A 26,249-nucleotide genomic window follows, 5' to 3' on the forward strand; every position below is an offset into this window, starting at 1 on the left:
ACCTTAATCTCAATCTTAATCTCATCCAATTGTTTTCAAAAATCTAGGGAGAGGCTTGGGATTCCTAGGAAGAGAACACAAATTTCCTTGGGGTTTCTCTAGGGTGAGGCTTGGGGTTCCTCCAAATGCCTGGGTGTCGTGCTGGTTCCCCACCTCCAGCTTTTATGGATTTGGAATAAATGTTAAATTTTATTTAGAGAAAAGTAAAATTTCTGACAGAAGCCAAGCATATATACCATTTGAATGCACAGCATCACTGGGCTTCATTTTCTCATCTATATGATGAAAGTTTGGACTCTATGATCTCTAAGTTTTCATCACTAAATCAGTGATATATCAAATATTTTTATTGTGGCTTGTCCATAATTTCTAACATAATTTTTAAAATTGAATAATATGTGCGAATTTTTCTGAATCCATGTTTTAAATTGTGTTCATCAGCATACCTCCTAAGCATAATAACATCATTTTTTGTAGGTGGCACATCATTGGCAAAAGTGAATGTTCAACCCTTTGTGGTCAAGGATACAAGTCATTGGACGTCCATTGTATGAAGTATTCCATTCATAAAGGACAGACTGTTCCAGTAGATGACCACTACTGCAGTGACCAACTTAAACCTCCAACCCGAGAACCCTGCCATGGTGACTGTGTCTTAACAAGGTGGCATTATTTAGAATGGTCTCAGGTACAAAGAAAAAAGGATAGCTTAAGAAAAGTTGCTTCTTTATTTTGCATCTAATTAAATATTTGTCACTTCAGAGTCGTGTTTTGTTAAAATTTTTACTTTGCGTCCATTTTTCACCACTTTTCTTTTTTTAATCAGTGTTCCAGGAGTTGTGGAGGAGGGGAGAGGTCTCGAGAATCTTACTGTATAAATAACTTTGGCCACCGTCTTGCTGACAGAGAATGCCAGGAACTTCCCCGAGTGACAACAGAGAATTGCAATGAATTTTCCTGTCCCAGTTGGGCCACTAGTGAGTGGAGTGAGGTAACATTAAGCACTTGAGGCTTAGAACTATTATAACATTGTAAAGGAGATCTTTGTAGTGGAAGGCTATGCAATTCAAAAAATATTTCAATTTGCTCTATCATTTAGTAAATAATTGTATTATCAAGATAGTAAAATTTAGAAATGGTTTGTCCTTAAGCTATTTACAGTGTCTGGCCAACAATGACATAATTGGTGTTTAATCTATAACCATTTTCATAGTGGGCTTTCCTGGTGGCTTCCCTGGTGGCTCAGATGGTAAAGATCCACCTGCAATTTGGGAGACCTGGGTTCAATCCCTGGGTTGGGAAGATCCCCTGGAGAAGGGCATGGTGGCCCACTCCAGTATTCTTGCCTAGAGAATCCCATGGACAGAGGAGCCTGGCAGGCTACAGTCCATGGGATCACAAAGAGTCAGACACGACTGAGTGATTAGTACATTTTCATGGTGTACACAGTAGGCTGAGATACATACTTGTTCTAAGGTCAGTTTTGTACCTTTATTTCTGGAACAAATAGATGTTGCACTGGGATTTGGGCAGCAGAAGTTTGGAGTGGCGGATTTTACCCCATGAATATCTCCGTTTTTTCTGAGGCATGGAGGGAAAATGTCTTTAAGGATGGTCTTTAATTGTATTGCTGCTGCTACTGCTGCTAAGTCGTTTCAGTCGTGTCCGACTCTGTGCAACCCCATAGACGGCAGCCTACCAGGCTCCGCCATCCCTGGGAATCTCCAGGCAAGAACACTGGAGTGGGTTGCCATTTCCTTCTCCAGTGCATGAAAGTGAAAAGTGAAAGTGAAGTCGCTCAGTCATGTCCGACTCTTCGCGACCCCATGGACTGCAGCCTACCAGGCTCCTCTGTCCATGGGATTTTCCAGGCAAGAGTACTGGAGTGGGGTGCCATTGCCTTCTCCGCTTTAATTGTATTTGAATATACAAACTGATCATTGCATTTTTGGGGAGTATTTGTGTTGACTAATACTGAAAGTAATGGTCAGTGGTATTTTTCCAGTGTCTGGTTACCTGTGGAAAAGGAACAAAGCAGCGGCAGGTGTGGTGTCACCTGAATGAAGATCACTTGAGTGATGGCTTCTGTGACCCAAGCACCAAGCCTGAGTCTCAGAGACCCTGTGAGCTTCATGCATGTACTTCCTGGCAAGTAGGACCTTGGGGTTCTGTGAGTATATGACAGTCTATGGATTTCTGCTCTAATCCATCATTACAGAATAGCACAGAATTATTGTATATTCAGTCTTTTAGTGGCTGCATCTAATTTTGGGGTGGCTCTTGGAGAAAGATTCCTGAAATGTAAATCTGTACCTGTATAATTTTTTCAGTACTGCTAATTTTGCTGTGGTAAATATTCTAGCTTTGACTTTAAACTCTTTTGTTAACCACAATACTATAAATTTCTGTATTCAGTATCCTGCCATAAACCATAATAGAAAAGAATATGAAAAAGAATATATATATGAATAACTGAATCACTTTGCTATATGCCAGAAATTAACATAGCATTGTTAATCAACTGTACTTCAATAAATAATTTATGCTTTCATCAACTTTATGTAAACTATGCATTTTCATGTTTGGTGCCTAATATTCTATCTGCTGTATTTAGAGTAGGCCTTGTTGGGAAGTTTTGCCAAACAGATGGCTAGGAGATAATCTGATGGATGAGTTGTGGGCAGTTTAGTATTCTGTATAGATTGCTACACTTGCCAGGAAACCTGCTCTCATCTGCCATTTAACTCTGTCCTGTTCTTTTCTTTCTTTATCTCTCCAAAATTGGCTTAGTATATTAAGTGGGATGCATATACCAGGTCAATTTTGAAAAGTATTTAGTTTGCCTAAACTGTATTGACTCTGCCACCAAAATATGAAGCTTCTATTGATAGTTTTACATGATAACTTTTTAAAGATACAATAATAATTGCCATTTCAATTTCACTATTTTCAGTTCAGTTCAGTTCAGTTCAGTTGCTCAGTCGTATCCAACACTTTGCGACCCCATGGACCGCAGCACACCTCCTTGTCCATCACTACCTCCTGGAGTTTACCCAAACTCATGTCCATTGAGTTGATGCCATCCAACCATCTCATCCTCTATCATCCCCTTCTCCTCCTGTCCTCAATCTTTCCCAGAATCAGGGTCTTTTCAGATGAGTCAGCTCTCCGCATCAGGTGGCCAAAGTATTGGAGTTTCAGCTTCAGCATCAGTCCTTCCACTGATTTCCTTTAGGATGGACTGATTGGATCGCCTTGCAGTCCAAGGGACTCTCAAGAGTCTTCTCCAACACCACAGTTCAAAAGCATCAATTCTTCTGTGCTCAGCTTTCTTCACAGTCCAACTCTCACATCCATACATGACAACTGGAAAAGCCATAGCTTTGACTAGACGGACCTTTGTTGGCAAAATAGTGTCTCTGCTTTTGAATATGCTGTCTAGGTTGGTCATAACTTTCCTTCTAAAGAGTAAGCGTCTTAATTTCATGGCCGCAGTCACCATCTACAGTGATTTTGGAGCCCCCAAAAATAAAGTCTGTCACTATTTCCACTGTTTCCCCATCTACTTGCCATGAAGTGATGGGACCAGATGCCATGATCTTAGTTTTCTGAATGTTGAATTTAAGCCAACTTTTTCACTCTTCTCTTTTCACTTTCATCAAGAGGTTCTTTAGTTCTTCACTTTCTGCTCTAAGGGAGGTGTCATCTGCATATCTCAGGTTATTGATATTTCTCCCAGCAATCTTGATTCCAGCTTGTGTTTCCTCCAGCCCAGCATTTCTCATGATGTACTCTGCATATAAGTTAAATAAGCAGGGTGACAATAGACAGCCTTGACGCACTCCTTTTCCTATTTGGAACCAGTTTGTTGTCCAGTTCTAACTGTTACTTCCTGACCTACATGCAGATTTCTCAGGAGGCAGGTCAGGTGGTCTGATATTCCCATCTCTTTCAGAATTTTCCAGTTTGTTGTGATCCACACAGTCAAAGGCTTTGGCATAGTCAATAAAGCAGAAATAGATGTTTTTCTGGAACTCTCTTGCTTTTTCAATGATCCAGCAGATGTTGGCAATTTGATCTCTGGTTCTCTGCCTTTTCTAAAACCAGCTTGAACATTTGGAAGTTCATGGTTCACGTATTGCTGAAGCCTGGCTTGAAGAATTTTGAGCATTACTTTACTAGCATGTGAGATGAGTGCAATTGTGTGGTAGTTTGAGCATTCTTTGGCATTGCTTATTTTATTAGTGTCTATATAAATTTGAATAAAGATATATGTTGATTAAATTTCTTCATTTTAAGTCTAGAATCTGGAATAAAGGACTAATAAAAATATCTACTGAAAATAGATTCTTAACTGTGTACATGTTAAGAAAATTAAGTTTATGTAATATCTGAGCAATGGTGTTTCATATCTGCTTATATTCTTCCAGTGCACAGCCACGTGTGGACAGGGGTACCAGATGCGTGCTGTGAAGTGTGTCAACGAGCTATTTAGCACAGTGCTAGATGACAGACTGTGTCATGGAGCTAGTCGCCCAAGTGAAAGGCAGGTAAACGACACCTCTCCATGGATTATAAACCAAAATGTTTGATACAGGAAGATTATTGATGTGTTAAAATTATTTCCATATGTATTTTTCCACTTAAACATGTATGCCTTAAAAATAGAGAGTTTATTGTTCTTGGTTTTGCCAGCTTTATTGATGGATTTGTTTTTACTCTTTATCTGATGTTGGATCACTCATTTAACTTATGTTTCCATCCTTTGAACTATAGAAGGATGATGCCTTATTATGAACATAATGAACTTCTCAAGTGTGGCTTAAGGTAGTGATCTGTGTTCATTCAGAAGGTTTCAGCTTAGTGATATTTTTGAAAGACTATTACTCTTTTCTTTTTGAATCATCAGGCAGAATGATCCAAACTTTAACCTTCAGAGTCATACTATCCACTTCTAGCCGTTAATAGTACTTTGTACTTTTGGAAAATAAAAACCTTTACATCGCTTATTTATAGTTCACTATGCAGCTGTTCTTGACTTACATAATTGAAAGGAGAAATGAAGTATAGGATTTAGTATCAGTCATAGTGGTTAATTCATTAATGTTTCATGAGGTCCATTTTTCTTTCAAACAGAATTGTATTGTTACACCTTGCCCAGTTATCCCTAAAATTGGGGCCACTTCCTTGCCAGCTGTTCCCATGAGAAAGATAACACAATGGCGATATGGTTCTTGGACACCAGTAAGTGAATTTCTGTAAGAGAGACAGTGTTTCTACTATGGAGGCTTTCAGTTGCTCCAGATTTGCCAAACTAATATATGCATTCATTCTCAGGTATTTTGATGGAGATGGTGTTGGAAGAGCATAGGGTTTAGAATTAGGTAATTTAATGACTAAATCCTGTTCTGTCTTTCAAGAGCTCTGTTTCTGTGGGCAAGAATTTAAGTTTTCTAGGTCTGTTTTCTAATCCTACCAAATGAGGATGATAATATTTACATCATAGGTTGTTAGGAGAAGCAGATGTGATATTAGACTTTTATTAGATTTGGAATAGACACTTGCTTTGGTCTTACATGAAAGATATATTTTTAAGTTTCATATATTCTCTGAATATTTTAATTATGAGATCCTATCTTCTCTATTACCTAGGTCTTTCAGAGTTGTCTTAAATGTTATCTTAAGATTCTCTTATCTATAATCTTTTCTTTAATGTTGACAAATAGCTAATCACTGTTCTGAAAAGTTGAGTGTTTTGTTTTATTATCACAAGCATCTGATTTGTGAAGTTTATTTTTTAAACTCATTGGAATATTCACTGCTCTGTCTTTGACTCAGATATGATGCCAGGTGATAATATTTATAAATTAAGTTTTTTCAAGAATCTTGAGGTTTAGAAATTTGAACACCAAGTGTAAGGGATGTAGGAGTGTCCTGTATAATGCTCTGGAATGATTCAATTTTTCAGTGTTCTGTGTCTTGTGGAAGAGGAAATCAAGCCCGCTATGTAAGTTGTCGTGATGCTTATGATGGAATAGCAGATGAATCATTTTGTGCCCACTTACCCCGACCGGCTGAAATAGCTGTCTGTTTTAGCCCTTGTGGAGAGTGGCAAACAGGGAATTGGTCACCTGTAAGTACTTTTTTGCAAAAAAAGTGAAATGAGAAATTTAAATATAATATTTGAACTTTGAGGTAATGCAGTTTATTGGCTAAATTTGTGATCAGTGTTCAGCTTCCTGTGGCCATGGAAAAATGACTCGACAAGTTTTATGCATCAACTATCATCAGCCAGTTAATGAGAATTACTGTGACCCTGAAGTCCGTCCTGTGATAGAACAAGAATGTAATCTGGCAGCCTGCCCTCCCACGTACAGCCACTTTCCGAGTTCCTCTGAGCAGGCAAGCCATTTTCCAGGCAGGAATTTTCCATTAACTCACAAACCAGAAGATAATCAAAATCAGAGGGTCCATCCATCAATCAGAGAAAACCAGTGGAGAACAGGACCATGGGGATCAGTAAGCCCTCTTTATTGAGTTATACTAATTCTGTAATTTTGTTATGTTATATGGCCTTTTAACAGAAATGTACATAATGACATCATATGCTTTTAATGCTAATTATTTCTGAAGATCAGTATTTTAAATCTTAAAAAGATTAAGCAATTTTTGATGCAGATTGCAAATCTCTATAGAGTTCTAATTGAATTATACCCTAATGTGATATTATGATTACAGAGGAATCCATCTGAAAAAAATCTTAGAGTCCATTATAGTAAAAATGAAACCTTTTAAGTGTTAAGATTACCAATGTCTATGAAGAAAAACATCAAACCCAGAAATTAACTGTTTGATATGATAACAGTGCAGTAAGCTGGTGTAAAACCATGATTACTTTGTACAAAATGTACAGTTGTGGCTCGTATTTTGTATGAGATTAATGATACCAAGTAAAGAAAAACAATGTGAAAGTTGGGAAACTTAATATTATCTTTTTTTTTTTTTTCCTTCCTAGTGAGACCTGAAAACTTGAATTCCTTTTTACTTAATGCCTAGGACAAGGGTGAATTTTTATTGCAAACTTTAAAGATTTACCTTCCTATCAATAAATTTTAATGAAACCATAGGTTTTTTTGACAGATATTCTTTATTCAAATTATGATTCCAAAGTGGAGGGAGGGGTAATTTGGCGAGCTTGAAGTTGAGTCAAAGAACTGTTTTTCTTTTATTTTAGTGTTTTATAATGTAATTTTGTGACATGGAATCTTCAGTTTGTGTGTTCCTGTGTTTCATCCTTTCCAGTGCTCTAGCAGTTGTGCTGGAGGTGTTCAACGTAGAGTTGTGGTCTGCCAGGATGAAAATGGACAAAGTGCCAGTTACTGTGATGCAGCGTCCAAACCCCCAGAGTCAAAGCATTGTGATTCAGGACCTTGTCCACAGTGGAACTATGGAAGCTGGGGAGAAGTAAGTCCTACTCTCTCCTAAACTTGTGGAAATTATGACATCCCCTAAGACCAAAAGTTAAGCACTTCATACCTGTACTGTTGAATAATCTTACTTCACTATACTAGACAGATTTTTTAAAAATTGAGTCACTAAAACTATAATCTTTTAATAAACATTGTATCATGGTATAAACCACTCATTTATGATAGGAAATATATACTCCAAATTTTTGACAGAATGCTATGTGCTAGCCAGTAGGTGACTTCCTAATATCTCTCTAAAACTAGTATATTATTATCTTAATTTCTTAGAAAATTAATTGATATAAAGACAGAAAAATAGAGTGATATGTTGGCCAAGTTAATATCCTATTATGGAACCATTCATTTGATGAATCTAAAATGAATAGCTATCAATTATTTAGCACTTTCTTCATGTCCTGATCTTCTTTTAGGCACTGGGATATGAGGATAATTTTTAAAATACTAATTCCACCTATATTATGCATGAAAAAGAAGAAAGACTTACATTGGCTTTGGATAAATAAAACAAGCCACTTAATTTAATTAGTCAAATATTTGTGTTTAATGATTTTTTTTTAAAATTGATTATTTTTGATTGCACTTGGTCTCTGTTGCTACGCTCAGGCTTTCCTTAGTTGCAGCAAGCTGGGGTTCCTCTTTATTGCAATGCTCAGCCTTCTCATTGCGGTGGCTTCTCTTGTTGCAGAGCGCAGGTTCTAGGCGCATGCGCTTCAGTAGTTGGCAATACGCAAGCGCAGTCGTTGTGAGGCACAGGCTTACTTGCTCTGCAGTATGTGGAATCTTCCCGGACCAGGGATCAACGCCCTGTCCCCTTTATTCGTAGCAGGTTTCCTATCCACTGCACCACCAGGGAAGTCCCTTGTTTAATGATTTTCAGTACCTTTCTCTCCATAGGGAATTTGGAAATCATTGTTTAAAGATATACTTCTGATCAGGTGCTAATAAATATAAAGTATGTCTTTAAAATATACTTTTACAATTTTCCAAAATGAAAGTAACTTTTTCAGTTGTGAGTTAATTCTTGTGAAAATTCAAATAATTTGAAAAATTGTGAAGAGATACGAACTTTTAATATTTGATAATTTCCTGCCAGACTTTAGTTCTGTGTGGATTTCAGAAATAGGCTCATTAATTATACATGCTGCTTTGCCACCTGCTGTTCTCATGTAATAGATATACTCAACATCTTTTTTTCCCTTCATGGATACATGACTATGTATCTTTTGATAGGATACCATATACATTATGTAGTTATTACCTATTACAGTACTAATTTTCAAAATTTTGTCTTTTAAAAAAAAGGATGGAACTGAAACTTTGATTTATTTTTGAAGAAATGTTGAGAGTTATGAAGAAAGGATAAGCTTTAAGCTTTAGCAGTTCTGATTATGTACTCCACTGAATAAACCAACATAATATTCTCTTTGAAGCCACATAGTTTTTATCTTCCTTCTTATTTTTAGTGTACGCAAACGTGTGGAGGAGGAATAAAATCAAGATTTGTAATATGCCAGTTTCCCGATGGCCAGCTGTCACAAGAGCAAAACTGTGAAATGTTGAACAAGCCGCCTAGTGTGGTACAGTGTCATATACATGCTTGCCCTGATGACGTATCATGGCATCGGGGACCATGGAAATCGGTACGATAGTACTCTTACTTTTATCCTTCTGTTTTGTTTTATTCTGTCCCTTTTTCTTCAATTTTCTCTCTTTATAAATTGTGATGCACACATTTTATCTTCCAATATTTTTTTTAAAGCAGACCATTGGCCCTCTTGGCTTATGTCATTAAATTTGACAGTTTGAAAGAGAATTCATTCAAGTACTGTAATATATACATATATATATATAATAGTTTTACATGTATTTAATTTTTATAAGTGAATTTTGAACCATAGCACTAATCTAATGGAAGTGTTTTTCTCCAGTACCCTTTTGGCTTGCCACAAATTAATTGAAAATGTTTTGCTATTTACATTTGTACATAATGTTAACATTGTGCTTGTAACAATGGCAAGTTAAGGCTGTGTCTTGTTTGAGTGTATAACTCTTTGTGGCTTTTGTCTGTCAATGTCCAGTAACTGATCTAAAAGCAAATAACATTTTTATCATTGTTAAACTTTAATAGTTTGTTCGGAAATGTGAAAATATTGTATTAAAAAAGAGAAATTTACTTACACAAAGTAAATTAATTGTTTACAATTTGTTACATACATCATGAAAAAGTATGATTTATATAGTAATTTATATGAATGTTCATATCTTCCACTGTGTGGAGTTACTGTGTTTTGGGCTGTTTTAATTTTTTATTTTTTGAAGCCATAGAAAAAAATTCATAAATAGCCATGAATGATTAATTTCTTCTAGTATCTTTCAACTACCCAGGCTTTGAAGAATAATTAATATATAGATACATTGAAACTAGCATTATGATCAATTTTGATATTTTAAATACAAACAACCAAGTACACTTCTTTCCAGTGATAAAATGATTGGAGTCTATAATCTATTTATAATTAAGATTATAAAGTTAAAGAGTTGTTTATTTGGAAAATAATTAGCTCTGATTTTATACCTGAACCTGATGTAAGCACTTGTTTTGCTTCACCCAGGTCAAAGTTTTACAGTGAAATGTAAACCTGTTTCAATTCATGCTATTTGAAGAATAGGTCAAGTTCTAATTCAGACTAAATTCATCTTTTTAGTTACTATGACTGATACAAAACAGCAGAGCATTTTAACTTTATGGGAAGATCTTAAATTGCTGCATTAGAATTAGAGAGCCATAACTTTTGGGTATCTAACGAAAGCATTTTGCTATGGAAAGCATTCACATATGTACTTAAAATGTTCACTGATCATCTGCTATATCCTAGGGACTATACTGTCATGATAACATAAAGACATATTTGTTACCCTATGGAGTTTACAATCTAATTGGAGAGATTTGACGTCCTGTAAGAAGTCACTATAGATTTTTTTTTTTTTGTTATTAGTTGTTTTTGGTTGGAAATTCACTTTCTCTGTACTATATCTGTTACGTTTTCTTTTGTTTTACTGGTTTAATTATAAGCCTAGTCATTAATAAGACTTAATCCATAGATTGCCTTCTTGGAATTTGCCTCAATTGGGACAGCAGACATAAAGGTTTTATTTTCCCTATTCATTCATGAATTCATTCATTCACAAAGCATTCAACATTTACTCATGGCTTCTGCTTTGTGCTATATATTGAAGTTCCTAAAATTAAGTGATTTGAATTAGATCTTCTATATCAGGGATCAGCAAATTATCAAACCTGGCCCATTGTCTATTTTTATAAACAACTTTTATTGGAACACAGGCATGCACATTTTTTATGTATTATCTACGGCTGCTTTTGAGACTTAGACTCAATAGAGACTTTCTTTGACTCAGTAGAGACTTTCTTTTACAATAGAGACTGACCCTCAAAGCCTGAGATACTTACTATTTGGTCTTTCTGGGGAAAGTTTGTTGATTCCTGTTCTATTTAATAAACATCATGAAACTTTAAAAATTTGACATACCTAAATTTATAGCATATTGGAATTGCAAATATTCATTTGAAGTCAGTTTTAGATTTTTTGATCCTTTAATATTTTCAAATATTTTAAGGTTTATCAATCTTTTCTACATATTCACTATAGTATTTACATACTTTTGCTCCAGCTTTATTGAGATACGTAGTCATACTGTATAAGTTTAAAGTGTACAACCTCACAAAATTTTGATTGTGTTGGACTGCATCAAACGCTATATTCCAATAATTTGTATCATGATATTTTTTGGTATGTCATAAGTAAAAAACCCAAATGTTCACTAAAGACCCTTTGCAGAGATAACTTTGTCAACCTCACAAAAACAAGTGACCAAGAAAACAATAATTTCAAATTACAAAATAGTAAAACAGAAGTATATAATTCTTCATTGTTTATTACATGTCTGTCCCACAAAGGAGTTTATTGATTAATTCAGTCTTTGCACTATTAAAGAACTGTAAATTTTTTCATAAATTGAAGATAATTTTAAAATTACAATAATTTTATTTATTAACTTTTAATAAAGTAAATATATATCATTAAAGTTTCTGGATTTCTTATTATATGAAGAATTTTAATCCTTAAATTAGCCTTTTATATTAAAAGGGTTTAATTGATCTGAAGTTTTATTGTTAAAACCAGTTATAACCTTTTAATTTACCTCTTTCAGTGTTGCTACGTATTAGCCAGATTTCAGAATACCTCTTATTAACATGTCAGGTTAATATTCTTTAATGCATAACTTTAATTTCAGAAGATCCTACTTACTAAGTTAGAAAAGTAAGAAAATGTGTGTATATGTATATAAGTATACATATATAAATGACATGAAATCTTAAACACTTTTCATTTTAAAGTAAAATTAAAATACCAAGTGCTAAATAATTAAAATGTAGCTAGGAATGAAGTTGTAAATATACATTTAAATTTTCTCCATGTTGGAAACTGTGTTGTAATAATCTATAAGCATGATTAAAGAAAGAAAATAATCTTAACATATCTGTTAATGACTGCATTTTTGTGACTAGTCAATGTGAAATGATTGTATTTTAACCCTTGCTTATTAATGATGTGTTGTTGGCCTTGTGCTTTTCTTAATTCACATGTATATTGTATTTTTATTCCTTGAACCAATATCTAAAATGTTATAAGTCACTGAACCGATTCTGTATTGTAAAGAATGCCTCTTTTCTTTGGAGGGTTTTTTAAATAACAAATTGTTAATTTTTCTTATTAAACATTTAATTATTGAATAGTATATGTTTTCATAATTTTACTGAGTATGTATATAAGCTACTGTTATTTTTATATAATCCTATTAGAAACTAACATTGGTTTTTAAAAATGAGATTTATTGTTTAGCTATAAATTTTTAAATACTAGGAATTTTAATATTCATATATTATAAATATTGAATAAAAATTTATGATGTAAACAAACTTACTTAGTAAATTAATAGATGTACGTACTCATGCCCAGGATAGTCTTTAAAAGGTGAGTAAAATTTTTATTTTTCTTTGATAAAGTGAGGGGCACTACATGTAACATAGACTATTTTAGCAAATGCTCTTTAAATAAATTTATATTAATTTCTCTATATTTCCCCATAGGCCTCATTTAAGTGATTTATTTTCCTAGAATGTTTTCATTCTGTACATAAAATCAGTTCGTATTTGGTAAGACAATAATGTGCATTCCATTGTTTTCTGGAGTTAATGATGATCCAACAGAAGTAAAGAGAATAATTTTTTCATTTAAGATTGTTTTTTCTTCTAAAATTGAGAAAATATTTTTTAAAAAGATGAAAGCTTGGTACTTGAACCCTCTTGATCCTAGTGCTTTTCCCAAAGCATTTTTTTATAAAATAGTACCCTCCTGTAGCATTGTGTTAAAACATATATATGTATACGTGTGTGTGTGTGTGTGTGTGTGTGTATGACTAAATTCCTATTAAGATACAATGGAATGTGACAAATAAAAACACTTTCAGAAATGAGCATGGGGTAGCTGCACACACCTAGTAAATTTACAGTTTGTCAATTTTAACAGTTTTGTGTAACAAAAGAACATTGAGGGTCTGAGCAGAGAGGCTGGGCTCCCACTCAGGGTGGAATGCACTCGGAAAGGAACTTGTTACTGCGTCTGTTGCTCCTAAGTCCAGCAGCAGCCAGGGGAACAAGGTAATGTGTGGGGAGATGGTTTCAAGAAGCTGTCAGTTCTTTGTAAAGTGGAATGTTCAGTAAAACTATAGTAAGTGGTTATTTTCTTAAATTTGGGAAGGACACACTTAAGTATAGCAAAGGGCTAGAAATCTACTTCATTACCAATTTATCATGGAAATCTACTGAAATGATGTTTCTATTTGTTATATTGCCATACCTTTCTATGGTACATTCAGTGACTCCCCCAAATTCTAAGCATTCCCTACATGTAATAGGCATTGTGTTAGTCACTAGAAGTAAATCGGGCACAATCTCTGTGTATAAGGAATTTGCAGTTTGGTGGTGAACGTACTAAATAAACAGATTATCAGAAGCAGAATGGGATTCCTATCTCTTTTCAGTAACAACCTTGTGATTTATAATAGTGAAGACTCATAATATTAGGGGCTTAATAGACTATAATTATTCAAGAATTTGTAATGAGGACTGTACTTGACAACTTAATTATTATTCCAACAATTCCTTCAAGAAAGCCTAATATAGTATGGTATATTCCATTACAACCTGGCAAGAGATGAGCAGTGTTGAAGTCTCTGTGCTAGAAGAATACTTTAGTTTTTGTGTAATTGCAGCATCTTTTTCTTTTTTTTGTGTATGCATAGATTTCATGAATCACCAAAAGGGAGGATGTGGACTGATTTATAGTTTACCCTAGCTGTGATGCTTTGAAAACAGTTTTAGAGGCACAAATGGGCCTTGCAGGTTTGACATGTGCAATCTAGGCAAAACTGAAGGAGACAGTCTAATGATGAGAATGTGAAAAAGACATTTGCATGTGTGTTTGATTGAGTGAAGTTAGAATGTAATTTGAAATAACTAAAAAGTTAACTTTATCATTACATTTATAGTTAACTAAAAGTTTATATAGTTTATAGTTAACTATAGTTTGTAGGTAACTAAAGAATATCATTAACTGGTGATATATGTATTTTTCTTAATATTAAAAAATAGACAATCATGTTTCTGTCGTAATTCTATTTTTCCAGGCATAGTGCTTCAGAATATTTAAGAATCTCTGGAAAGAGATTTTTAAATGTTTTAGAAGAATGTAGTCTCAGTATTCTACAATATCTATGTGCTATGTAAAACTATATATAAGATATATAGACATTATTAATATTAGCATATTAGATACTCTGATTTTTTGTTATAATTTTGTATCAACATTTGGTAGTTTGAGAATAAGATTTAGTGCCTATATAATTAACAACAAAGTCAAACGTTAACACAATTAATTTCTGATTTTTTAATTATATGCATATTTCTCAGTAAAATAGTTTGATCATATACCCTTATATAGTATTATATAATCTATACATTATAAGCATAAACTAACATATAAATGTAATTTATAGAAGATACAAATAAGAATTTAAGAGGATAAGATGAATATTTAATATGTTTTTAATTTTATGGATAACAAAATTTTTCTCTGTTTTTTCAATAGTGAGCTATTGTTATAGTCATCTCATTTTTAAAAAGTGGTAGAATGTTTCATTATTTTCATTAATTTGAAATCTTTGTTCAGCACAGTTAGAGTGGTTCAAAAGTCTGGTTTTTTCTACTATGTGATTTCAATAGTTTCCATAGCTGAAAAAATTACTTTGCAAAAGTGCATATCTCCATGTAGCATTACCACTGAATGTTCCTGTTATAAAGTAGTAATTCAATTTAAATCCAATATTCTAATTATTGAAAAAATTTATTGAAATTTGACAAATTTCCATTTTCCATTCTGTCATTCACTTCTTGAAAAGTATTATACTAAAAGGAGTTATATCTTTGTATTTTGACAAATAGTGTTAAAACTCAGTGAAACTTTGAAAGATTTGGAAACAATTTAAAGATATTAGAAAATTTTGCTCCAAAGTTTTAAATACAATGGAGAGTTTTTATAGTTGGTATACTTATGGTAACAAATCCCATAACACTAGAAATACTTCCAAGCATTTCAAAGAAGGATTTGAAAGAAGCAGTTATTATTATTATTGTTTTTGATGCACCAGGCCTTAGTTGTGGCATGCAAACTCTTAGTTGAGGCATGTGGGCGCTAGTTCCCTGACCAAGGATTGAACCCAGATCCTCTGCATTGGGAGTTCAGAGTCTTAACCACCAGACCACCAGGGAAGTCCCCCAAAGCAGTGTTTTCTCATCCAGTGCTAAATGTCTCCTTTGCCTTAAAGAGAGATTATGAGTCTATTTTTTTTAAGTGCTAGGTATCACATTTTTATCATTATCATAGAAAAAATTCAGCAAATTTTGAACAAGCCTCTTTTTGTAATAGAGTTAGTAATTACTTCATCTTCATGAGGCCATTTGGTACTTTGAATACAGTATGTAAAACTCTGGAGAAGGGGAAGGCAACCCACTCCAGCATTCTTGCCTGGAGAATCCCATGGACAGAGAAGCCTGACAGGCGACAGTCCACAGAGACACAAAGATTACACATGGCTGCACATAGTCACATACACTATGGCTATAGTCCATAGAGTTGGCATGACTGAAGTGATTTAGCACACTGGGCCGAAAGCAGAAAAAAGAGCAGCAGCAGTGTGTATGACACTCATCTCATTAGAGTGTTACAGATGTATAAATGTGTAACCATAATCGTTCATCTTTCTCAGTGGGTGTGTGTGACATGTGAGTACACTGAAGGTGAGTTGCAACTGATGATCTCCCTGCCAGGGTACCTGATATATTATATGCTTTACATATCAGCCTGACATATAACTCCATATAGTGAAGCTTATTTTCTTTGGTAAAAACAAAGGTGAACAGAAATTATTAAAAATGTTTTGGGTACTCCATTGAATCACCTTGTATCTGAGATACACTTAAAACTTAAAGGTTCAGTAACATCTCTAAAATCTCATATGCTACACAGTAAAGACTGGAATTATGTAATTTGTTTTCATAGACACTATCATCTGCTTCCTGGTTGTACTTCCCCACCCCTAAGATTCTACTTAAACTCACCAATGTACCTAAATCCAGTAGGAAATTATTCTATCATGTTCTATTGTGATATGACCTTTGTACTAAAACTGGTATCATATGATATATATATATATATCATTATTTTCATATATTTGTGATAGTTCAATGAAGTATTACAAAGTTTTTGGTTCAGTTCAGTTCAGTTCAGTCACTCAGTCGTGTCTGACTCTTTGCGACCCCATGAATCGCAGCATGCCAGGCCTCCCTGTCCATCACCAACTCCCGGAGTTCACTCAGACTCACGGCTGTCGAGTCGTGATGCCATCCAGCCATCTCATCCTCGGTTGTCCCCTTCTTCTCCTGCCGTCAATCCCTCCCAGCATCAAAGTCTTTTCCAATGAGTCAACTCTTCGCATGAGTTGGCCAGAGTACTGGAGTTTCAGCTTTAGCATCATTCCTTCCAAAGAAATCCCAGGGCTGATCTCCATCAAAATGGACTGGTTGGATCTCCTTGCAGTCCAAGGGACTCTCAAGAGTCTTCTCCAACACCACATTTCAAACGCATCAATTCTTCGGTGCTTAGCCTTCTTCACAGTCCAACACTCACATCCATACATGACCACAGGAAAAACCATAGCCTTGACTAGATGGACCTTAGTCGGCAAAGTAATGTCTCTGCTTTTGAATATGCTATATAGTTTGGTCATAACTTTTCTTCCAAGGAGTAAGCGTCTTTTAATTTCATGGCTGCAGTCACCATCTGCAGTGATTTTGGAGCCCCCCAAAATAAAGTCTAACACTGTTTCCACTGTTTCCCCATCCCATCTATTTCCCATGAAGTGATGGGACTGGATGCCATGATCTTCGTTTTCTGAATGTTGAGCTTTAAGCCAACTTCTTCACTCTCATCTTTCACTTTCATCAAGAGGCTTTTTAGTTTCTCTTCACTTTCTGCCATAAGGGTGGTGTCATCTGCATATCTGAGGTTATTGATATTTCTCCAGGCAATCTTGATTCCAGCTTGTGTTTCTTCCAGTCCAGCGTTTCTCATGATGTACTCTGCATATAAGTTAAATAAGCAGGGTGACAATAGACAGCCTTGACTTACTCCTTTTCCTATTCAGAACCAGTCTGTTGTTGCATGTCCAGTTCTAACTGTTGCTTCCTGACCTGCATGCAGGTTTCTCAAGAGGCAGGTCAGGTGGTCTGGTATTCCCATCTCTCTCAGAATTTTCCACAGTTTATTGTGATCCACACAGTTAAAGGCTTTGGCATAGTCAATAAAGCAGAAATAGATGTTTTTCTGGAGCTCTCTTGCTTTTTCAATAATCCAGCGGATGTTGGCAATTTGATCTCTGGTTCCTCTGCCTTTTCTAAAACCAACTTGAACATCAGGAAGTTCAGGGTTCATGTATTGCTGAAGCCTGGCTTGCAGAATTTTGAGCATTACTCTACTAGTGTGTGAGATGAGTGCAATTGTGTGGTAGTTTGAGCATTCTTTGGCATTGCCTTTCTTAGGGATTGGAATGAAAACTGACCTTTTCCAGTCCTGTGGCCACTGCTGGGTTTTCCAAATTTGCTGGCATATTGAGTGTAGCACTTTCACAGCATCATCTTTCAGGATTTGAAAGAGCTCAACTGGAATGCCATCCACTCCACTAGCTTTATTGCAGTGATGCTTCCTAAGGCCCACTTGACTTCACATTCCAGGATGTCTGGCTCTAGATGAGTGATCACACCATCGTGATTATCTGGGTCATGAAGATCTTTTTTGTACAGTTCTTCTGTGTATTCTTGCCACCTCTTCTTAATATCTTCTGCTTCTGTTAGGTCCAGACCATTTCTGTCCTTTATCGAGCCCATCTTTACATGAAATGTTCCCTTGGTATCTCTAATTTTCTTGAAGAGATCTCTAGTTTTTCCCATTCTGTTGTTTTCCTCTATTTCTTTGCATTGATTGCTGAAGAAGGCTTTCTGATCTCTTCTTGCTATTCTTTGGAACTCTGCATTCAGATGCTTATATCTTTCCTTTTCTCCTTTGGTTTTCACTTCCTTTCTTTTCACAGCTATTTGTAAGGCCTCCCCAGACAGCTATTTTGCTTTTTTGCATCTTTTCCATGAGGATGGTCTTGATCCCTGTCTCCTGTACAATGTCAGGAACCTCATTCCATAGTTCATCAGACACTCTATCTATCAGATCTAGGCCCTTAAATCTATTGATCACTTCCACTGTAGAATCATAAGGGATTCAATTTAGGTCATACCTGAATGGTCTAGCGGTTTTCCCTACTTTCTTCACTTTGAGTCTGAATTTGGTTATAAGGAGTTCATGATCTGAGCCACAGTCAGCTCCTGGTCTTGTTTTTTTGACTGTATAGAGCTTCTCCATCTTTGGCTGCAAAGAATATAATCAGTCTGATTTCAGTGTTGACCAACTGGTGATGTCCATGTGTAGAGTCTTCTCTTGTGTTGTTGGAAGAAGGTGTTTGCTATGACCAGTGCATTTTCTTGGCAAAACTCTATTAGCCTTTGCCCTGCTTCATTCCACATTCCAAGGCCAAATTTGCCTGTTACTCCAGGTGTTTCTTGACTTCCTACTTTTACATTCCAGTCCCGTATGATGAAAAGGACATCTTTTTAAAGTGTTAGTTCTAAAAGATCTTGTAGATCATAGAACCGTTCAACTTCAGCTTCTTCAGCGTTACTGGTTGGAGCATAGACTTGGATTACCGTGATATTGAATGATTTGCCTTGGAAACGAACAGAAATCATTCTGTCATTTTTGAGATTGCATCCAAGTAGTGCATTTCAGACTCTTCTGTTGACCATGATGCCTACTCCATTTCTTCTGAGGGATTCGTGCCCACAGTAGTAGATATAATGGTCATCTGAGTTAAATTCACCCATTCCAGTCCATTTTAGTTCTCTGATTCCTAGAATGTCAACATTCACTCTTGCTGTCTCTTCTTTGACCACTTCCAATTTGCCTTGATTCATGGACCTGACATTCCAGGTTCCTATGCAATATTGCTCTTTACAGCATTGGACCCTGCTTCTATCACCAGTCACATCCACAGCTGGGTATTGTTTTTGCTTTGGCTCTATCCCCTCATTCTTTCTGGAGTTATTTCTCCACTAATCTCCAGTAGCGTGTTAGACACCTACTGACCTGGGGAGTTCCTCTTTCAGTATCCTATCATTTTGCCTTTTCATACTGTTCATGGGGTTCTCAAGGCAAGAATACTGAAGTGGCTTGCCATTCCCTTCTCCAGTGGACCACATTCTGTCAGACCTCTCCACTATGACCCGCCTGTCTTGGGTTGCCCCGCAGGCATGGCTTAGTTTCATTGAGTTAGACAAGGCTGTGGTCCTAGTGTGATTAGATTGAGTAGTTTTCTGTGAGTATGGTTTCACTGTGTCTGTCCTCTGATGCCCTCTTGCAACACCTACCATCTTACTTGGGTTTCTCTTACCTTCGGCGTGGGGTATCTCTTCATGGCTGCTCCAGCAAAGCACAGCCGCTGCTCCTTACATTAGTTACATTAGTTTCATGTAAGAGAATATAATCTTTACTTCACCAAGAGAGATGTAATTTTTCATTTCCCAAAAAAGCTTTGAAGCAATAATATTATTCTTAAGCCTCCTGAATCTTTAAATATTAAGTCTTTCCTACATCTTGAGACTAAGAATTGTGGTAGCATGCGTAGGTTTTGGTTAAAATGGCTATTGTTTAGCAGAGTCACCTTTGGAAAGTTACTTAACATTTCTAAGATTTTGTTTCTTAGAGTATAAAATAGTTCCTATCTAAAGAGGACATTTTTTAGTATTAAAAGGAACAATAGGTAAAGTGGAAGATTCCATTATTTTGATTTGTATTATCACTGATCTACTAAGAAGTACTGGATATTTATATAGCAGTTAGAATGTGTTAGTGATAGTTACGCAGCACTAGATGTGGAGGGTAAAAATACAAATGTATCAAGAGATAGAAGGTAGTACATATTACAGGTCAAGTACATATTACTGGTTAAGAAAAGACTGCTGTTGCTGAGTCAGTTCAGTCGTGTCCTACTCTGTGCAACCCCATACACGGCAGCCCACCATGCTCCCCCATCCCTGGGATTCTCCAGACAGGAACACTGGAGTGGGTTGTCATTCCCTTCTCCAATGCATGAAAGTGAAAAGTGAAGATGAAGTCACTCAATCGTGTTTGACTCTTAGCAACCCCGTGGACTGCAGCCCACCAGGCTCCTCCATCCATGGGATTTTCCAGGCAAGAGTACTGGAGTGGGGTGCCATTGCCTTCTCTGAAGAAAAGACTAAAACAACACAAATTATACATTTAATTATGACTATCATAAATTTGAGACAAATGTTTGCTTTAATGTGTGATTTATCAATAGCAGAAAATATAACTTTAACCTAGTTCCAGTTCAGTTCAGTACAGTTGCTCAGTTGTGTTGGACTCTTTGCGACCCCACAGACTGCAGCATGCCAGGCCTCCCTGTCCAACACAAACTCCCAGAGTTTACTCAAACCCATATCCATTGACTTTGATGCCACCCAACCACTTCTTCCTCTGTTGTCCCCTTCTCCTGCCTTCAATCTTTCCCAGCATCAGGGGATTTTCAAATGAGTCAGTTCTTCCATCAGGTGGCCAAAGTATTGGAGTTCCAGCTTCAACATCAGTCCTTCCAATGAATATTCAGGACTGATTTTCTTTAGGATGGACTGGTTGGATCTCCTTGCAGTCCAAGGGACTCTCAAGAGTCTTCTCCACACCACATTTCAAAAGCATCCATTCTTCGGTGCTCAGCTCTCTTTATAGTCCAACTCTCACATACATACGTGACTACTGGAAAAGCCATAGCCTTGACTAGTCAGACCTTTGTTGGCAAAGTAATGTCTCTGCTTTTTAATATGCTGTCTCGGTTGGTCATAACTTTCTTCCAAGAAGTAAGCGTCTTAATTTCATGGCTGCAGTCCCCATCTGCAGTGATTTTGGAGCCCAAGAAAATAAAGTCTGTCAACGTTTCCACTGTTTCCCTATTTACCATGAAGTGATGGGACCAGATGCCATGATCTTCATTTTCTGAATGTTGAGCTTTAAGCCAACTTTTTCACTGTCCTCTTTCACTTTCATCAAGAGGCTCTCGAGTTCCTCTTCGCTTTCTGTCATAATAATGTCATCTGCATATCTGGCATTATTGATATTTCTCCCGGCAATCTTGATTCCAGCTTGTGCTTCATCCAGCCCAGCGTTTCTCATGATGTACTCTGCTTATAAGTTAAATATGCAGAGTATTGACATACTCCTTTCCCAATTTGAGTACTCCTTGACGTACTCCTTTCCCAATTTGGAAACAGTCCATTGTTCTATGTCCAGTTCTAACTGTTGCTTCCTGACCTGCATACAGGTTTCTCAAGAGACAGGTCAGGTGGTCTGGTATTCCCATCTCTTTCAGAATTTTCCACAGTTTATTGTGATCCACACAGTCAAAGACTTTGGCATAGTCAGTAAAGCAGAAAGAGATGTTTTTCCGGAACTCTCTTGCTTTTTTGATAATCCAGCGGATATTGGCAATTTGATCTCTGGTTCCTTTGCCTTTTCTAAAACAAGCTTGAACATCTGGAAGTTCACGGTTCACATACTGTTGAAGCCTGGCTTGGAGAATTTTTTTTTAATTTATTTATTTTAATTGGAGGTTAATTACTTTACAGGCTTGGAGAATTTTGAGCATCACTTTGCTAGCGTGTGAGACGAGTGCAATTGTGAAGTATTTTGAGCTTTCTTTGGCATTGCCTTTCTTAGGGATTGGAATGAAAACTTTTCCAGGTCAGTTTTGAACCTAGTTCCAAAATCTAAATAAAAACATATTTGAAAATATTCTGACAAGTAATCAGATTTATGGGGAACATAAATTTGGTCCAGTTATTAAAATTGCCAGAAAAAGGCTCATGTGCAGTAGAACCATTTTTGTTTATAAGGCTGTAATTTTTTTCAGGGTATAAACATATTTGGGCCTCCCTGGTGGCTCAGTGGTGACCATCCACCAGCAATCTAGGAGACACAAGGTTGAGAAGATTCCCCTGGAGATGGAAATGGCAATCCACTCTGGTATCCTTGCTTAGAAAATCCCATGGACAGAGGAGCCAGGTGGGCCACAGTCCTAAGGGTCTCAAAAGAGTTCAATACAACTTAGCAACTAAAGAACAACAATATAAACATTCACAGAAGTGTCTTTCTTATGGTAGATTTTACCTATCATAAACAAACTGACAGGTAGAACCAAAAAGCATTTTCTGTGATTAAAGATGATTCACTATGTTTGGGATATCATTAAATATAGTGTGAGAATTAAAATGTGCCAATTATACTGTATAAATGGCTATGTGTGCTCTTTGAGAATATAGTTTACAGGAAAATGAAAGAATAAAAGGAAATTTTTACTGCCACACTAATAAAAAAATGTTTCCATGTTCTACCACCGAAGTTTGCACCCTTCCGTCTGAGGGAAACGTTTTTACTGTTTATTCTTAGGCCTTTGGAGCATTTTCACATCTTGGAATAGGGAAGATAACCAGGCTTGGCTCCTCCCACATCAGTGTCCAAGCTCGAAAGAACAGTAGGAGTTCATATGGGCTCCTGTTTCCAAGTCAGCATTTTGCTGCAAGATCTTAATTTTAGATGCAACCGGAAGACTGCATTCTTCTCATCTCTGCTGACCCACAGGGTACCCCATAGAATCAGAACAGCAACATCAAAAATCTTGAGGAAAGAGATCTAAATTAGATGAAGCTTTCCTTTCTGTATAATTTTTGTAGAACTAAAGTTCATCCAACTCTACTTCATTCAGGTAACATAAACTGCATATTTAAATAATCTTTGTGTGTATTTGCTCATATATTTTTTCTATATACTGTTTATTCAGTAAACATTTATAGATATGGTTTCTGACCTTATTAAGTTTAGAATTCTCATTTATCTTTATTTCAGCACCTTTAACATGTGTGCATACTTTGATAGAAAATCTAGTCATTTTTGTTGATGCATAATTTAAACATGAAAATAATCCTAATATCTAAATTTCTGTTGTGCTAAGAAGGATATGGTATTTATTTAGATATATTAAATAGGCCATTTAAGATTGTGGTTTATACTGAGAAGAGCGCTGGAGATTTTTTTTTGTTTTTTATGAAATTATATATTTTCTTCAATTTAAGGAACTGCCTGCAATGTGGAAGACCTGGGTTCAATCCCTGGATTGGGAAGATTCCCCTGGAGAAGGGAAAGGCTACCCACTCCAGTATTCTGGCCTGGAGAATTCCATGGACTGTATAGTCCATGGGGTCGCAAAGAGTCAGACACGACTGAGTGACTTTCACTTTGACTTTCAAGTTTTTTATGACTGTGTCACTACCAAACTATGAGGATTTCTTTATAGTTACTTTTAAAGTCAAAATATGGAGAAAACTTTTAAGTAAAACTCACTTCCCTATCTGTTGGGAAAATGTTTCCATATAGAGTGCTTAGGAAATTTCTAGAGGAGTTATTAAAAAGTTATTAAAGTTGGAATGTTTTTCATTTACATCTGTTGTAATAAAAAGCAGATTATTTTTAAAAACTATTTTATCAGAAATTAAAATTTAAAAGTCTGGGAATAACTTCAGGATTTCATTCAATACCTATGTCATCGTAAATGAGGCAATATCAAAATATAAAATTGATTTGAAGTTCTTAAGAATTAAAGGATGGCATATTCTCTAACCAAAGGATGTCCTATGATTCACATGTGCAGAAATTTTCATTTTCTCATTTTAGTAAATAATACAATTTAAAAAATAAACCCCTAAATATATATATCTAAAGAGTTAGATTACTGCGATATTTGAAATATTTTAAAAAATACTGTTTTCTTACATTTTTTGGTATTATATCTTTAAAATTGGGAAAGACTTGCAATTTCCTCTTTCATATCCTACTACACAAAGCTTACATTATTAAGTTTCTCATCTGAATTATACACAGTTTCTATATTGATGAACAATTCTAAAGGTTGGAGACTATGTATAACATAACCCACTTCTTTCTAGGAAAGTTATGTGATTTCTGTTCTGTATTTTGAGCTGAAATTGATATATATGAAATATTCATCTGTAATTCATTCTGCACCCTGAAGTAGGAATACATCAAATTCCTCCTCCACAGGGCAAATATTTGAAGGCAGCTATTTTTCTGTTTTCCTCATTAAATATATCTATTTTGTTCAGCTCTTCAATCATCACAATCGCCTTATCATTACTCTCATAAAATCTGACATCTAGAATTTCATTCATTGGCAAAAATGGTCTAACTGTTAAGAATATAGCTAGAAAGAATATTGCCACCTTTGATATGAACACTGTGCCCAATATAATCAATATTGCATCAAAATTCAGTTCCTAGTTGTCACCTAGTCTTTTTTTTATAGTAGTCTTACATCAATATAAGCCTAATATGTATAGTATATGATAGAGTTATGAATCATTTTATTTATCCATAGCAGTAGATATTTTTAAGCAAAAGTATAGAACGTCTATTTTTCTGTAATATTTTGGATTCATATATCTTTTTAAATTCTTATATCTGAATTTTATTTTTTTAATTTTTTTCCAGTGAAAGGATTCATTTCATTTATTTTTAAAATTTTATGATTGGAGTATAATTGTTTTACAATGTTGTATAAGTTTCTGCTGTACAGCAATGTGAATCAGCTGTAAGTATACATATATCCCCTCCCTCTTGAGCCTCCTCCACCCCATGCCATTCCTCTAGATCATCACAGAGCACTGAGCTGAGCTCCTTATGTTATGCAGAAACTTTCCATTATCTGTCTATATTACCATGGTCGTGTATATCTGTCAATGTTACTCTCCCAATTTATCCCTCTCCTTCTCCCTTTGTATCCACATTTCCGTTCTGCACATCTGCATCTCTGTTCCTGTCGTGCAAATAGGTTCATCTGTCCTGCTTGTCTCGACTTCACGTGTATGCGTTAATATATGAGACTTGTTTTTCTCTTTCTGACATACTTCATTCTGTGTGACAGACTCTAGATCCATCCACATCACTACCAATGATCCCAATTTATTTCTTTTTATAGCTGAGTAATATTCCATTGTATATATGTACCACAACTTCTTTATCCATTCATCTATTGATGAGCATTTAGGTTGCTTCCATGTCCTGGCTTTTGTAAATAGTGCTGCAAGGAACTTTGGGGTACATGTGTCTCTTTCAGTTATGGTTTTCTCAGATTATGAACCCAGTAGTGCAATTGATGGGTCATATAGTAGTACTATTTGTATTTTTTTAAGGAACATCTATACTGTTGTCCGGAGAAGGCAATGGCACCCCACTCCAGTACTCTTGCCTGGAAAATCCCATAGACAGAGAAGCCTGGTGGGCTGCAATCCATGAGGTCACTGAGTCGGACACGACTGAGCGACTTCACTTTCACTTTTCACTTTCATGCATTGGAGAAGGAAATGGCAACCCACTCCAGTGTTCTTGCCTGGAGAATCCCAGGGATGGGGGAGCCTGGTAGGAGGCTGTCTATGAGGTCGCACAGAGTTGGATACGACTGAAGTGACTTAGCAGCAGCAGCAGCATACTGTTCTCCATGGTGGCTGTGCCAATTTACATTCCCAACAGTAGTGTAGGAAAGTTCTCTACTCCATACCCTCTCCAGCATTTATGGTTTGTAGATTTTTTGGTGATGGTCATTCTGACTGGGTGAGGTGATACCACTTTGTAATTTTGGTTTATATTTTTCTAAGAAAGAGTTATGTTGAACATCTTTTCATGTTGGCCATCTGTATGTCTTCTTTGGAGAAATGTCTGTTTAGGTCTTCTACAAATTTTTTGCTTGGGTTGTTTGTTTTTTTGATATTGAGTTGCATGAACTGCTTGTATATTTTGGAGATTAATCCTTTGTCAGTTAAATAAATCCTTCTAATTTTATGTCAAAAGTAAATTGGGAAGCACGCTTTTCATGTTT

At 35.8% G+C, this 26,249-nt stretch overlaps 1 protein-coding gene and 1 pseudogene across 1 annotated transcript in view; one reads left to right on the top strand and one right to left on the bottom strand.

Annotated features, from left to right (window-relative positions):
- ADAMTS20 (ADAM metallopeptidase with thrombospondin type 1 motif 20) overlaps positions 1-26,249 on the top strand; it is a 198,254-nt gene that overhangs the window by 102,406 nt on the left and 69,599 nt on the right. The window contains exons 20-28 of the mRNA XM_068971096.1: positions 478-688; positions 827-991; positions 2,006-2,170; positions 4,431-4,550; positions 5,137-5,244; positions 5,969-6,133; positions 6,229-6,519; positions 7,303-7,464; positions 8,954-9,130. Of these exons, the coding sequence (XP_068827197.1) occupies positions 478-688; positions 827-991; positions 2,006-2,170; positions 4,431-4,550; positions 5,137-5,244; positions 5,969-6,133; positions 6,229-6,519; positions 7,303-7,464; positions 8,954-9,130 (1,564 nt within the window). The remainder of the gene's footprint in view (positions 1-477; positions 689-826; positions 992-2,005; positions 2,171-4,430; positions 4,551-5,136; positions 5,245-5,968; positions 6,134-6,228; positions 6,520-7,302; positions 7,465-8,953; positions 9,131-26,249) is intronic.
- Positions 18,482-19,284, bottom strand: LOC138078380 (craniofacial development protein 2-like; annotated as a pseudogene).

Source organism: Capricornis sumatraensis, chromosome 4 (genome assembly GCF_032405125.1).
Source record: "Capricornis sumatraensis isolate serow.1 chromosome 4, serow.2, whole genome shotgun sequence".
NCBI classification, from domain to species: domain Eukaryota; kingdom Metazoa; phylum Chordata; class Mammalia; order Artiodactyla; family Bovidae; genus Capricornis; species Capricornis sumatraensis.